The sequence below is a fragment of the Lagenorhynchus albirostris genome, chromosome 21, assembly GCF_949774975.1.
Source record: "Lagenorhynchus albirostris chromosome 21, mLagAlb1.1, whole genome shotgun sequence".
Lineage (NCBI taxonomy): Eukaryota > Metazoa > Chordata > Mammalia > Artiodactyla > Delphinidae > Lagenorhynchus > Lagenorhynchus albirostris.
In genome coordinates, this window is record NC_083115.1 from 23,772,491 (window position 1) to 23,785,612 (window position 13,122).

A 13,122-nucleotide genomic window follows, 5' to 3' on the forward strand; every position below is an offset into this window, starting at 1 on the left:
GCTAACTTTCATCTATTGTGGAATGTGCAAAGATCATCTCCTATTCTGTCCTTTGCTCTGAACCTTATTTATAGTGCCCTTTGCCATAAAGAAAGTTTAAATTTCTTCACAGTCAAACCTGTCATTTAGGCTCTTAGGCTTAGAAAGAATTTCCCTAACACACAGTTTTCTCACATGAAAATGTAAGATATATGTTGTCCAAACAATTAACTAAAATTTAAAAGACTGAAAATGTCCAGGCGATGGAAGAGAGGGGATCTCCTTAGGCTGCCTTCAGGGATAAGAACTGGAACAGCCTTCTGAAAGACAGTTTGTTATTATGTCTTCAAATTTAGAAACACATGGACTCTTACGCTCAATATTTCCACTTCTAAGAGCTTATATTCAGGAAGGAATCAGACTACTGCATGTATGTACCATGTATGTACAATCATGTTCATGTGCAAAGTGCTTATCGAGCACCAGGCAAAGTTCTAGATGTCTTTCAGTACAGGGGAGGGGAGCCTAGTTATAAACAAGTTGCTTTCATAAAATAGATTTCAGCTACTTTTAAAAAGTGATATATCTATATGCACTGAAATGTGAAAAAACCTCCATAATACATTAAGTGTGGAAAGTGGTTTATAATGCATTATATGATATGGTACAACTTTTATAAAATCTGCGCATGCATATACAACATGCACAGGGGAGAGGTTTCAAAAGATGTTTTCTGAGGGTCTCAGCCTGGTGGCCTTAGGTGATGTTTTACTTCCTGTGCGTTTTCTGTAATGTTTGACTTTTCTATAATAAGTGTTTCTGTGGTCAAGAAAAACAAAATATTCTTCTTTTTTTAAAAAAAAAAAGGTTGGAGTAACAGAAGAAAAGGCCCTCTTTCCTAGAGGCTGGCCTGTTTTTTAGTTTATAAAACAAACTGAGGTTCTTATTTCTGTGTAAAATGTGTAAATGTAAAGTTTCTGTGTAGAGGTTCCAGAAGTTCACCTGCTGGCAGTGGCAGGCAGGAACTCCTGCCTTTTCATTATGAAAAAAGGACCTCTGCAAAGCTGCTATGACGGCAGCATGCACGTGCCCGCAGAGGAGGGACGCACCTTTGGCCGCACGGGGTCCGGCTCCAAGGACAAGCGCCTGCTGATAAGAGATGAGACACTGAAAGCTGGAAAGGGGAGGCAGAGAAGGACAGCTAGCAAGAATACTTAATTAAGGAAAAGAGGAGAAGATGATGGTGGAGAAAGTGGTGGCTGTGAAAAGCAGGTTTCAAACCAGGTAAGTGCACCTGACCTGTCACTCACCAAGATCACCTACATTCTCAACAATGCGCATGCAAGACATGGGGCCGCGCTGCTGAAGGCTCACTGCCAGAGCCAACGCTGAAATGCTGAGACCATAGTCACAATTCTGTTTCTAAAGGGACGTGGGTGGCTTACTGCTCTCTGTTGAAAGGCTGAATTCTTGGTTCAGCTAATAAAGGTGAAGGGGCAGAAGGAAGCCCGTGAAAATGGTAAATGAGCCATAGAGATGCAAATGTGAAGGACAAATTTTGTTACAAAATCGATAGACCAAATTTTGTTACAAAATCGATAGACAAATTTTGTTACAAATCGATAAATTTGTCCTTCACATTTGCATCTCTATGGCTGGCTAAGTACAGACCATTCCTACTGGAAGGGACAGGAAAGCACTGAAGGTCCACAGAGGTTAAAGGGGGGACTTGCTGGAGACCAGACATTCACAAGAGAAATGGAAAGAGTAATTTCAGTTACAGTTAAAACACATCAGTTATAGGAATAAAAGTTTCACATCAAAAGAAAACCAGTCTTAACAGGGAAATGCAGAATTGCACCCAGTTCTCAATGTGGGTTCTCAGTCCAGTGTAAGTATGAAGGAGACAAGTTTGTCAACCTGTGAGTCGACGGCACCAGTCCCCACATGGTGCTGTCACCAGGAGCTCACACAGAGGAGCGTCCACAGGACTGTCAGCCCTGCACAGGGTCCCGGACAGACCAAGCAGCGCCATGGGCAGGGGGCAGGTGTGAAACCCCGGTGTGCCTGGGAAGGAGCCCCTGCAGACCCAGGTGGAAGCTGCCAACATCAAAATCAGAAGAGACGCCTCATGAAATGCGAATTTCTTTGTAATTGGAGCACGTGAGACAATGCTTGCAACAACAGTTTAGATTTGCACAACGGCAGAGTTCACAAAGGATTTTCACAGCCTTTAAAAATGTTACTCCTGGGCTTCCCTGGTGGCGCAGTGGTTAAGAATCCGCCTGCCAATGCAGGGGACATGGGTTCGAGCCCTGGTCCGGGAAGATCCCACACGCCGCGGAGCAACTAAGCTCGTGTGCCACAACTACTGAGCCTGCGCGCATAGAGCTCGCGCACCCCAAGGAAGAGCAGCTCCCACTCACCGCAGCTAGAGAAAGCCTGTGTGCAGCAACGAAGACCCAACGTGGCCAAAAATAAATTAAAAAAAAATTATGAATTCAAATTTATCCCCCAAAAAAAAAAGTCACTCCTGCTCTCAGTCCATGTCAGGGGAGCCGAGGCAGAGGGGAGGTGGGCAGCCGGCACCCTCCTTCAGCCGGGACCCAGCTCTTGTCACCATCACCTGCAGCGGGTAAGAACCGAGACCACCTGGAAGGGTGCCGTGCACCATCAGCCCCAGTCTCCCTGCCCAGGCACGACACCCACTGAGAGCGGTACCAGGCGGGGCGACCGGACCAGGCCCTGAGGTGAGGAGGGGTCAGCCTTGGGTGCCACCAGACCTGCCGCCCCGCACGGGCCGAGGGAGGGGACGCAGGACTCGGCGGCCACAGACGGGGCAGCCGACCGGGAAGCCTCTTCCTTCCCAACTTCTTGAGGAGTCACTACTGAACTGGTTTATTGGTGCTGGGCATTCAAATGGCCATCAACAGTGGACACAGTCACCTCTGGACTTTTCCTTCTTTTCCGACTCCAGTCCTCACGCTCTCTTTGCTTTCAGTGCCACCAATAAGACTGTGGAGCCCTCCCGCTCTCAGCCTTGTGGGTCTGCATGCCTCACGCCCTGCCAGTCCCGGCTCAGGCGTCCCTCTTCCTGTCCCAGCCCCCTATCGAGCCCTAACGACCCCCGACACATGCCTCCCGGCTGAGCACGGTGGCCTCTCACGCCTCTCTGAAGGGTCTCTCATTTTATTTTTTAAAAACTTTTTGGCAGATTGATTGATTAAGATTGATTTCTGCGTTGAGTCTTTGTTGCTGTGCACGGGCTTTCTCTAGTTGTGGTGCGTGGCTTCTCATTGCAGTGGCTTCTCTTGTTGCGGAGCATGGGCTCTATGCGCGCAGGCTCGGTAGTTGTGGCTCGTGGGCTCTAGAGCGCAGGTTCAGTAGTTGTGGTGCCCGGGCTTAGATGCCCTGCGGCATGTGGGATCTTCCCAGGCCAGGGCTCGAACCCGTGTCCCCTGCATTGGCAGGTGGATTCTTAACCACTGCGTCACCAGAGAAGCCCAGATCTCTCATTTTAAACAGTATCAACACTTCCTTCCACTTTCTCACTTCAGACCCCTGAAGCGGCCCACCTTGTCAAACGGGTTCACAAAGGGGAAAAATATTAGAGAAACAGTAAGAAAAGTGAACTGAAACATTGGAGATGAGTTACAAGTGTTCAAGATAGAAAGATATCAACTTCCCAGCCAGAAGTGCATGAAGGAGTTATTCAAAGCTCTTCTGAAAACCTGGGTCAACGTTTTCAGTGATGTTGACTTATGGAACTGAGCTCACAGGGCCTCTTGAGAGAAAGGACCACTTCTTAAAGCTGAGACCTGTCCCCAGCGGGGGAGAGCCATGTGGCCACCAGGAGGTCATCGAGGAGCCCAGGCCCGCCTGCTGTGGGACAGACACACATGGGGCTGGGGCAGCAGTGGGGTTCAGGTGTGGGGTCAGGGCAGAAGCTGGAGTCAGAATGTCAGAGCAAGGTGGACATGTCACCCTGTGACCTCAGGGATGGAGCTAATGTCCTGCAAGGAGATCCCAACCTTCCTTCCCAGTCCAGTCTCTCCTTTGAGGGAGATGGTGGCGCACCACACCTTCCTTGACCACAGCCTCTGGGAGAAGGTCCTTGGAACCTGTGTGCTCCTGGGAACCAGAGGACAGAAAGAGGGACATGAACAGGATGGCCTGCCAAGAAGCAACTGCAGAAATGTAACCTGGGACCTGCTGGAGCCAAAGGTACAATGAAAGTCGCCGGGGATGTGCAGGTTACCATGGTAATTAGAGGGATGTGTCCTAGGCACCGACTCCCCATCTCTGCTTCGCCCTGACCACTGCTCACCTGCTAGAGCAGAGCGGCACCAGGCCACCCCCATGCCTTCCTGGAGGCGGTGGCACTGGGACTTGAGGGCCAGGAAGAGTGACTACCACAGGGACGTGTGTCCAGCTGCTGAGATGCTTTCCCATCTCCTGGAAGGACGTCCCTCTAGCTCGGCAATGCATTCAGTCAAGGGCACCCAGAAGGTTCTCGGCTGGGATGCTGCCCAAAGACCCGCCCGGGAGGCATGGGCAGCAGAGCTCACTGTGGGCAACAGCCCCGGAATGAGTCCGCATTTTTTCATTGAATATATTAAGTACACAACGGAGTATGTCACCAAAGTAATTTATCTTTATAAGAACATAGCTTAATTTTTGAATGAAATAATCTATTTATCCAATAATTATATTCCAAAGATTTTCAACAGGGCTTGAATAGATGACTATATTACTGCTTAGCTATCCCATTTTTGGTTTTATGGTTTCTGACGCTTTAATTAGGAAGTCAGAAAGATCAATCTACTAGAAAATCATATTTTCTTGATATTCAAGTTAAGGTTTATGGTACAGAGTTTCTTAGTTTTTACTTGTTAAAAATCAACTGGGGAAAATTCCAAATTCCTCTTAAGGAAGTTCCGAAATGATGAATTAAAAGGGGAAAAAACTACCATTTGACTTTTTACAGTAAGAATGTAACGTGCAGCCTCTGTACCGCCACCAGAGCACCTGACCCTTGATCTTCCTTCACTCACAAAACATCCAACAGCAAAAGCAAATATCATCATTCAATTTTCCACAAGAGATGCAACATAAGTTATTTCATCATTACAAAGTTGATATACAATCTCAGAAATTTTGAAAAAATTGGAAAATCAAGAAAAAAAGTCCTACTTAACAAGAGAAGCACTTTCACATTTGGATGTATTAACGCCAGACTTCCCCTAACTTGCTAACAAATGGGGCTGCGATCACATTCCAGCCTTAAGTCTCCTCCCAGCCTGAGCTTTTCCTGCTGTGGATCTTACAGGCATCTCTGATGACTGCAGACCACACAGCAGTGAGACGCTCAGCCCCGTTAAAGTTCAGATGGAGTCACGACCCTGGAAGACCCCAAAGGCTGTCAGCGGTCTTACCTCCTATGTCTTCGCCGCTGGAGGAGCTCTCAGGACTCGAGCAGCTGGGGGCCTCCGGCGGAGGGGGGACCCACCCCTCAGGAGGCAGGCCCACGGTGTAGAGCCGTCGCGCAGGCTGGACCTGAGTGTCACCACCTGCAGGAAGAAGCAGGGACAGATGCCATCAGACGTCTACTTGCCAAGCAGCTTCTCCAGCCACTTTCACTGAAGATGGGTAGCCAGAGCCGTAAATACTGATGTCAGTCAGCCAAGCATTTTGCCAGCAGAGCCACTAAGCTCTACACCCAGACAGGGACAAGGGGTGAGCTATGATTATGTAAATTTACATTAAGTTACTTATTATGTAAACTTCTGGGGTTTTATAATATGGTATAAAAACATAACTAATTCATGAATAAGAAGCAGAAAATAAAAAGACTCCATGTAACACACCCCTCATGACCACAACATGAATCTCAACATTTTGGTGCATAACCTTCTGGACCTTTTTCTCTCTATATGCTAACAACATGTATGCAGTGTGTGTGTCTGTTCACACCCACACACAGACACACACACGTCTTAATGGGATCACGCCACACACAGACACACACGCCTTAATGGGATCACGCATCATTATACACGTATATATTATATGTATAATATCATTCAAAAGTGAATATGATAAAATATTAAGATACATTTAAGCTTACATACTCTCAAAGGCTACATGATAGTCCATGTCATTGGCAAATTTAACTATAATTTAACCACTGTCCTAAATTTTGCATATGGAGGTTGATTCTAAATTTGCACTATTACAAGCACCTGCTATGACCATCCTGGCTGTACATAACTTTGCACCACTGACCACAGGGTTCCTCCAAACAAATTCCTGGAAGTGGACCTGCTGAGCTGCACCGTCCGGAGAGGCAGCTTCCGGTGCTGCTGCCATGCTCTCAACACTGGGCAGGATCGACGCTCTAATCTTCATGTTCTCATTCAAGATATGGCAAAGTAACCTTTATCCAACACAAGTGGATATCCCCATTAGTCTTTCTCAGAAAAATGAATATTTTACTTTAAAAACAACGAAAAGGACTGAGCAAAATCACTAATGCACATATAACAGAACGTGTGGTTGAGAGACATTTAAATTGTGAAAGCTTTGGAACATTTTCAAATTCTTCTGCCATCAATATCTTTCACTTTTGTGAAGCTAAGGGGCAAGAATGTAGTTCTTAGGTTAATCTGATCCATCCAGTTGATTAACGACTGTGTCGTTACTGCCAGGATCAAGGGCAGAGCAGGGACGTTACCGCCAGGATCAAGGGCAGAGCAGGGATGTGCTTCCAGGCAGACCATCCCCTGTCGGGTGACATCAACATTTGATCATTTTTCACAGAATACTTTTGGGAGCTTTTAATCAGCTAACAGAACTTGGAAACACTACTGCTCACTTAAGTATCAGGATGAATACAGGCGGTGCCGTGGACCCGAGGCAGGATATGACTCCTGTTATGAAGGGCAAGGATGCACCTGAGGGCAGAGCTCTTCCCGATGCTCCCATGCCGAGCACACACTCATCTGAGGCCAAGCCTGCGGGCTGAGGAAGGCGATCTGCTGTCTGTGTCAGGGTGGCCAGGCGCAGAGCGCAGCTTCCCGGCCCGGGTTTCCCTTGTCTCTTCTGGTAGAAGATGGCTCATCGCTGCACGGCAGTCAGATGTCGTGTTTCACTGCTCAGGGCTCGGGGCTCAGCAGGGCCACAGCATCCCCTCGCCCACACATCGGGCCCGCAGGGTGAGGCTTGGGGATCTGGACGAGGCATGTCAGGAGCCCCTTCACTGCTGACAGAGGCCACCGTCTCCCTAGGAACACCGGGCTGGCCGCGAGGCTTCAGAAGAGGCGACTTAATCAGCTCTCCTCTTGTTGATCGGCTGGCTGAGATCCGAGGTTCATAATTCTCACCCTTTCTGGCTCTGGGTCTGATTTGCAGGACACCCACTTGAGCTTGATTTCATGCCTAACCTCTGACTCCCCCTGCATTGTGCCTGTCCACATGGCCCCCTGCCCACAAGCACACACGCGTGCCCTCCACCAGGGCACCGCCACCAAGCCACCCTTGGGACGGCCGCAGCCTTCACGATCGGTGTATTTGTGTCACGGAGCTTGGGGCACAAGGCTGTTTTTTATAATTCTTCTGGGATTACCTGGCTCTTTAAAATATATACAGATATAAAGCAATAACAAATGATAAGGGTCCAACATGGGCTCTTGGGTGACGGAAATTCATCAAAATGCATACACACCGATTGTTGTGGCCGTTTACAGATCATGCCCTCATCTTTAAGAACAAATGGAATCACCAATGCCCTTTTGAAACTAACAAACTAACAAACAAACAAACACTTCTGTCAAGTGAACAAATAGTTACCAGAATCAGCATGCTGTGTCCTAACTGTACAAAGAACATTTTCTCAACCTCATCCAAGGACTGACTGACAAAGGCCCCTTTCCTCATCTGGCTGCTTCTTCCAACACTGAAAAGACCTGGACACACCTGCAGCTCTGCTTATCGCCAAACTGTGTCCTCCACAAGCATCAAGCCTTCAAGCAAATCCTCAGATGACCTTTACAGAATGTTTCATATGACCTGCCCACAACTTGTATTTGTCTATTTGATTGTGATTTCATTGTTTTGTCTTTAGCCAAGATTTCTCTTTTTCTAGCTGCAAATGAATTGTTTTTTCTTCAAAATTCCCAAGGCACATTGCTTCAAAAAATATGTTGCTCTTTCAGGATTAAAAAACACTCAAGAAACTAGGGCTAGAGGGAACTTCAAGTGACAAAGCATGCGTGAAAAACCCACAGCTGGCACTACACTCAATAGAGAAAGCATGAAAAACACACGGCTGACATTATACTCCATTGAGAAAGCCTGGCTGCTTCCCTCTAAGATTAGGAATGATTACAATTCACATTCTTGCCACTTCATTTCAACATTATACTGAAAGTACTAGACAAGGCAATTAGTCAAGAAAGAAAGGAAGTAAAAGCATCCAGATTGAACAGGAAGAAGTAAAACATCTCTTCTCACAGATAAGATCTTGTATATAGAAAACCCTGAAAAATCCACATACACAAAAAAACCTGTTAGAGCTATTAAGTTTGGCAAAGTTGTAGGATACAAGATCAACATACAAAAATCTATATTTCCATATTTAAGAAACCACTGCCTAATGCAAGGTCAAAGCATTTATTAGTATTTCCATATACCAGCAATTAATAATCCAAAAAGAAAACAATTCCATTTACAATAGTATCAAAAAGAATAAAATACTTTGGAATAAACTTTTTTTAAGTATAAAATTTATAATGAAAACTACAAAGCATTGTTAAAAGAAATTAAAAATGACTTAAATGGAAAGCTAGACGAAATTCATGGATTGAACAACTTAATATTGTTAAGATGGCACTAATCCCCAGAGTGTTCTGCAAATTCAGTGCAATTTGTATCAAAATTCCAACTTCCTTTTTTTTTTCTTCCAGAAATGGACAAGCTGATCCTAAAATTCATATGGAATTGTGAGGGACCCCGAATAGCTAAAACAATCTTGAAAAACAACGAAGTTAGAAGACTCTTAACTCTGATTTCAAAACTTATTACAAAGCTACAGTAATTAAAACAGTGTGGTACTGGCATAATGACAGACATAGAGACCAATGGAACAGAATTGAGAGCCCAGAAATAAACCCAAACATTTATGGCCAATTGATTTTTTTTGTTTTTGTTTTTGTTTTTTTTTCAGTACACGGGCCTCTCACTGTTGTGGCCTCTCCTGTTGCGGAGCACAGGCTCTGGACGCGCAGGCTCAGCGGCCATGGCTCACGGGCCCAGCCGCTCTGCAGCATGTGGGATCTTCCCGGACCGGGGCACGAACCCGTGTCTCCTGCATCAGTAGGCGGACTCCCAACCACTGTGCCACCAGGGAAGCCCTGGACAATTGATTTTTGACAAGGGTGCCAAGTGGAGAAAGGACAGTCTCTGCAACAAGTGGTGCTGGGATGACTGGATATCCAGACAAAGGAATGAATCTGGACCCCTACCTCACACCATATTCAAACATTAACTCAAAATGGATAAATTACTTAAATGTAAGAGCTAAAACTATAAAACTCAGAAGAAACCTTAGATGTAAAATATGTGGCCTTGGATTTGGCAACAGTTTTTTAAATGACACCAAAAACACAAGCAACAGAAGAAGAAATAGATATAATGGACTTAATCAAAATTAAAATGTTTTATACTTCAAGACACCATCAAGGAAGTGAAAGGCTAACCCATGGAATGGGAGAAAATATTTGCAAATCATGTATCTGATAAAGCTCTTGTGTCCAGATTATGACCACCTCTTACAACTCAGCAGCAAAAAGACAAGCAATCCAATTACAATATGGGCCAAGGACTTATATACACATTTCTCTAAAAAAGATACACAAATGTCCAACACACACATGAGAAGACACTCAACATCACCAGTCATCAGGGAAACGGGAATCAGAACCACAGTGAGGTGCAATCTCACACCTACTAGGATGGTTAGCCTAGTAGGGTAAGAAAACAGAAAATAGCAAGTGTTGGCAAGGGTGTGGAGAAACTGGACCCCCCCCCCCCGCATGGCTGGTGTGATGAAGAATGGTGCAGCTGCTGTGGAAAACAGTTTGGCTATTCCTCAAAATGTTAAACATAGGAGTACCACATGACCCAGCAATTCCACTTCTAGGTTTATATCCAAGAGAACTGAAAACACATGTCCACACAAACACTTGTGCAGGGATGTTCAAAGTGGCGTTATTAATAAAAGCCTAAAAGTAGAAATAACCCAAATATCTGTCTATCGATGAACAGATAAACAAAATGTGGTATATCCACGGAATGGAATATTATTCAGCAACAAAAAGAAATGAAGCACTGATACTCGTTACAATTCAGAAGAACCTGGAAAACATGCTAAGTGACAGAAGCAGACACAAAAGGTCACCTATTATGCAATTCCACTCAGGCAAAATGTCCAGAATACACAAATCTGTAGAGACAGAAAGCAGGGAGGCATGAATGGGGATGACTGCAATGGATAGGGGTTTCTTTTGGGGTGAAAAGAATGTTCTGGAATTAGTGGTGATGGTTACATAACATTGTGAGTATACTAAGAATCACTGAACTGAACATTTTGAAATGGTTATGGTAAACTTTAGATTAAATGAATTTTATCTTTAAAAAATAGGGCTTCCCTGGTGGCGCAGTGGTTGACAGTCCGCCTGCCGATGCAGGGGACACGGATTCGTGCCCCGGTCTGGGAAGATCCCACATGCCGCAAAGCGGCTGGGCCCGTGAGCCATGGCCGCTGAGCCTGCGCGTCTGGAGCCTGTGCTCCGCAACGGGAGAGGCCACAACAGTGAGAGGCCCGTGTACCGCAAAAAAAAAAAAAAAAAAAAAAGTTGCTGCATGTTGTATGGAGTTTTCAGAAAAGGGCATATAAGTTAGGCTCATTTGCATCTGTGAAATACTAAAACTATCAGAAATGCCTCCTCTATTTGTTGCCTGAAGCCATGAGAAAGGGTGTGGGGGTCCTGCCCACCAGACCCCTCCCCCTTCCAGGATGCCTGGCGGCCAGAGGGTGGTCTGGAAGGGGAGAAAGCGTGGGGTGTGCAGAAATGCAGCAACTGGACGCCCCTCTAGGACCCAGTGAGACTGCCCTGGTCACACCACATCCTCATTAAACACTCCCCCTTAGTTTAGGCCATGGCAGGTGGCCAGTCTACACTGCGCAAGGCACACTGTGCTGCCTTAGACAGCAAGCACCACACGCAGAGTCTGCAGTCTGAGAAATCACATGGGTGGGGAGGTCCACCGAGAACACGGGCCGAAACCTGACCTGCGGTCCTCATGGGACCTCTCCTCTGGCCCCATCACCATGCTGGCTGGGCCAACTCCATCCGGGCACTGGCGTCTATCCTGTCCTATCCTCCGACTGTGCCACAGCCGCTGGCACCAGCCACCACGGGGCGATCACCAGTCAGCACCATGGGTGCCCCACTGCCCATCACAGCTCAGGCTGCAGCTGGGGCCCACCCCCAGCTCCTGGCGGACGTGATGGAGGCTCCCCATGCTCAGGGCCCCCTCATCCACTCACACCAGGCATCTGCTCCATGGAACAAGCTTCTCAACCTTCCGTACGGGTCATTTCACGTAATCGATACATTCTGAACCAACTTTACATCAGCGTCTTGATTTTTAGTTCAACATCCTCATACTGAACAACAGCACCTCACAGCCGCCTGCTGAAATGACATGACTGAACCTGGAGCTTCCGTGGAAAGACACCACCCAGATTATTACTATTAGTGAATAATCGCTGTTAAAACCATCAAGTTAGAAGAGGGAAGAAAATGCAAATAAACCCTAAAAACAAAATTTTTAAAAAGACTAAGAACATTGGTTCAGTCAAACTTGGACAGAAAACCAGGAACACCCAGGGACGCCTGCTCCTCACGTAGGCGGCACGTCTTCCCTACGGTTCCCGCCTTGCTAAGCTGTGCTGTGCTTATTCAAAACCACGTGCGTCCTTCACAGGTGGAATGGGTGTCACGTTAGTTTTCTGGGCAGCATCACAGGCGGGGGCTTGAGCACAGGTGTTCCTTCTCTCCTGGTTCTGGAGGCTGGATGTCCGAGATGGAGGTGTCACAGGGCTGGTTTCCGAGGCCTGTCTCCTTGGCGTGTGGATGGCTGTCTTCTCCCCGTGTCCTCATGCAGTCATCCTGCTGTGCGTGTCCGGGTCCTGATCTCTTCCTGATCTCACCAGTCACATTGGACTAGGACCCACCCTAATGGCCTCGTTTCACTTAATCACCTCTTTAAAGGCCCTGTCTCCAAACACAGTCAACATCTTGAGGTCAGGGCTTCAGCGTATGAATTACGGAGGATACAATTCAGCCCACGACAGTATGGTCTTTGAAAGGTAAAACAGCATTAAATAGTAGCCACTATTCCTTAGTGTGACTCCAGGGGTGGGAGTCCATCCTACACCTGGCAGGCTCTCTGTCAGAACAGCAGCAGGTGCGCCAGAGAGTGGTGGTCCTGGGGGGATGCTACACGGGGGTCAGAGCATCCCAACCACACCAAGGCACATGAGGACACAGAAAGGGAACTCGGCAGCCCCAGGTTCATCCTGAAGGACAAGCTTGTGCAGCCCCCCATTCTGGGGGGGAACGCTTTCCCCTCGTCCGCAGGCATTGGCCATCTCATGGGTGAAACAGGCGTGGCACGATTATTTCTGGAGATCCAGCCTGTGGGCAGCAGGCATGCCCTGGGCTTGTCGGGCCTGCCACTGAGATCTGGTCCAGGGAGGGCCAGGATTTGTGGACATAAGGTTACCGGGCCAGGCCAGCAGGAGAGACCAGCGCTCAGGAACAGAATCACTCTAGGACAGAGCCCCGTGAGGGGCCACTGCCAAAGAGAAACAGAACTGACCCGAGAAAGGGTGCTGGGAACTCTGCCCTCTCACGTCCACCTGGGCACTAGGGGCTGCAGCCAGGGCTGCCCCCACCTCGCCTGGCCTCTTTCCGTGTGTCCCACTTAGTGGCCCCTCGCTGGGCAACACCGCTGCATTGATGGGGAACCAGAGTGAGAGGAGCCTCCACGGCCGACCACCTCACTGTGTGAGGATCT

General features: G+C 47.3%; 1 protein-coding gene across 2 annotated transcripts in view; it reads right to left on the reverse strand.

Annotated features, from left to right (window-relative positions):
- Positions 1 to 13,122, reverse strand: part of ERICH1 (glutamate rich 1) — a 47,386-nt gene that overhangs the window by 19,462 nt on the left and 14,802 nt on the right. For both annotated transcript variants that reach the window (XM_060136560.1, XM_060136559.1), the window contains exon 3: positions 5,415 to 5,549. In XM_060136560.1, the coding sequence (XP_059992543.1) occupies positions 5,415 to 5,549 (135 nt within the window). The remainder of the gene's footprint in view (positions 1 to 5,414; positions 5,550 to 13,122) is intronic.